Consider the following 2,506-nt stretch of genomic DNA (forward strand, 5'->3'; position numbering starts at 1 on the left):
CTCTATTGGCTGTTGAACAGGAGACGTCTCTTACGTCCTAAAACCAGCCTCTGGAGACTCCACCAGCTGACTTCTCTAGTAGCTTTTGAACAGGAGACGTCTCTTACGTCCTAAAACCAGCTTCTGGAGACTCCACCAGCTGACTTCTCTATTAGCTGTTGAACAGGAGACGTCTCTTACGTCCTAAAACCATATTTCGCCTTTTTTTCAATTTTTTCGTAGCTTTTTCCAACTTTTTGTTTGTTAATACAGGACACGTCTTTCCTGAAACCAGCCTCTGGAGACTCCATAAGCTTCGAGTCGAGCTCTAAAACGTATATTGTGAATATTCGGTCTGATCTGGGCTAAAAACCCTAAAACCAAACGACAGATTTGTCTTTTTTTGAATTCTTGCTGATGCCACGTACCACGATGTCTCCTCCGCGGACGAACTGCAGTCGGGGCTGGAAGACGAGGATGTCCAGGATGTAGATGAAGTCGCAGGTGTAGTCCATCAGCAGCCACAGGTGGAGGTTTTCGGGGGTCTGGTAGGGGAACGCCCAGCGGACGGGGATCAACCACACGTTCCAGTTCCACGCCGCCACAACACAGAACAACCACATCACGTAGATCAGATCTGGGGACAAGGACATTAGTATATACACATATATATATATATATATACATATACATATAGCCCTGGTCTAAATATAAGGGATTTAAACAGGTTAGTTTCTACCTAAAGCAATTAAAGCCTAAAACAAAAAAGTTAGAAAAAAGAAAAAAAAAGAAATTTAGTTTAAATGAGAATTTAAAAGTTGTTACTGAGGGCTTTAAACACTTTAGCTCTACTTTAATCAAAGTTTTGCAAGATGGTAAATGTTGGGAGTTAATGTTCAGTATTCTAGTGTGTGTTGGTACCACGGTGGGTTAATATAATATGTATAGATGTATATTTTAAGGATGTTTAGCAGTTAAACTGATTTACGGAGGGATACTTCAGTGCCGCTGCTGTGTTTTAGGTGGAAACGGCTAAAGAAAGGGATAATCGTGTAATATCATGTGAAGGATTATTACAATTAACCTAATTAAAAGGCTGTGATTTGTGTTATTTTATTTATTTGTTTTGCTTATTCAATCTAACTGTGATATATTATTTGTACATTTCTGTTATTGTCCAGTAAATAGTACCTTTCTTGTTTAAAGAGTAGTCTGGTGTCAGTTATTCTAACATAGAACTATAGATTTGCATGTTAAAAGTATATGATTAACCCAAAATAGGTAAACCTTCATGGAGCTACCTTAAAGAAACAAACTCAAACACCTCATCATTCCAGTCTATTGTTAACTAATCGCAGCTTGGGCATATACAGTATATATATATATATATATATATATATATATATATATATATATATATATATATATATATATATATATAAATAAAGACTAAAGACTTACCGGTGAAAGGGTCGATGCTGGAGGGGAAGCGGTACTCCACGACGGCTCGGAGCCAGTCCGGCATCGGGGGTAGTTTGGGGAGTTTGGGCGGTCTGGGAAACACGACTGGGCGTCCCAAAATTTGAAAGGGGAGGACGATTTCCTTCTTTTCCTCCTCTTCTTCTTCTTCTTCTTCTTCTCCTTCTGCAGGTGCGTCGTCCTTCTTCTCTTCTGGAGGAGGAGGAGGAGGAGGAGGAGGAGGAGGAGGAGGAGCAGCTTTGCTCGGGGCTGCAGACGTCAGACAGAATATATATCGTTATACATCTCCTCACTTTACTATATCTACATAAATATATACATACACCGTCCGTACTTAAAGGATCTGGTTCTGAGTGCTTAGAGGTCCTGGTTCTTAAAGACTGAGTACTTACAGACTCTGGTTCTGAAAGACCATCAGGACATAAAGGTCCTGGTTCTGAAAGACCGTGAGTACTTACAGACTCTGGTTCTGAAAGACTATCAGTACTTACAGGTCCAAGTCCTGAAAGACAGTCAGGACTTACAGGCTCTGGTTCTGAAAGACCGTGAGTACTTAGAGGTCCTGGTTCTGAAAGACCGTCAAGACTTACAGACTCTGGTTCTAAAAGACTGTCAGTACTTAGAGGTCCTGGTGCAGAAAGATCGTTAGTACTTACAGGTTCAGGCTCTTAAAGACCATGAGTACTTACAGGTCCTGGTTCTGAAAGACCATCAGTACTTACAGGCTGAAGGACTTTCCTCCTCGGACTCATCTGGGTCCACGAGCCGGTCTCTCCGGAGCTCTGATCTGCCTCTGAACAGCCGGACCAGCTGGCCCAGACGCTCCTGGACTGGGATGCCGCCGCTGGCCGCAGACAGAGGCCTCCTGCAGGACAGCAGACAGTCATTCCCCATGCTCTGGTGATCCCCCTCTCGTCCCCCCTGCTCTGGTGATCCCCCTCTCATTCCCCCTGCTCTGATGTTTCCTCCACCCATTCCCCCTGCTCTGATGATCAGCCTCTCATTCCCCCTGCTCTGGCGTTGCCCCCTCTCATTCCCCCTGCTCTGA

At 43.5% G+C, this 2,506-nt stretch overlaps 1 protein-coding gene across 1 annotated transcript in view; it reads right to left on the bottom strand.

Moving 5' to 3' along the window:
• The window catches only part of LOC117956111 (cyclic nucleotide-gated cation channel beta-1-like), a 27,901-nt gene that overhangs the window by 7,423 nt on the left and 17,972 nt on the right, over positions 1–2,506 (bottom strand). The window contains exons 18-20 of the mRNA XM_034891030.1: positions 2,181–2,323; positions 1,441–1,707; positions 360–616 (exon numbers count right to left, since the gene is read on the bottom strand). Of these exons, the coding sequence (XP_034746921.1) occupies positions 360–616; positions 1,441–1,707; positions 2,181–2,323 (667 nt within the window). The remainder of the gene's footprint in view (positions 1–359; positions 617–1,440; positions 1,708–2,180; positions 2,324–2,506) is intronic.

Source organism: Etheostoma cragini, chromosome 1 (assembly GCF_013103735.1).
Source record: "Etheostoma cragini isolate CJK2018 chromosome 1, CSU_Ecrag_1.0, whole genome shotgun sequence".
Classification (NCBI taxonomy): domain Eukaryota; kingdom Metazoa; phylum Chordata; class Actinopteri; order Perciformes; family Percidae; genus Etheostoma; species Etheostoma cragini.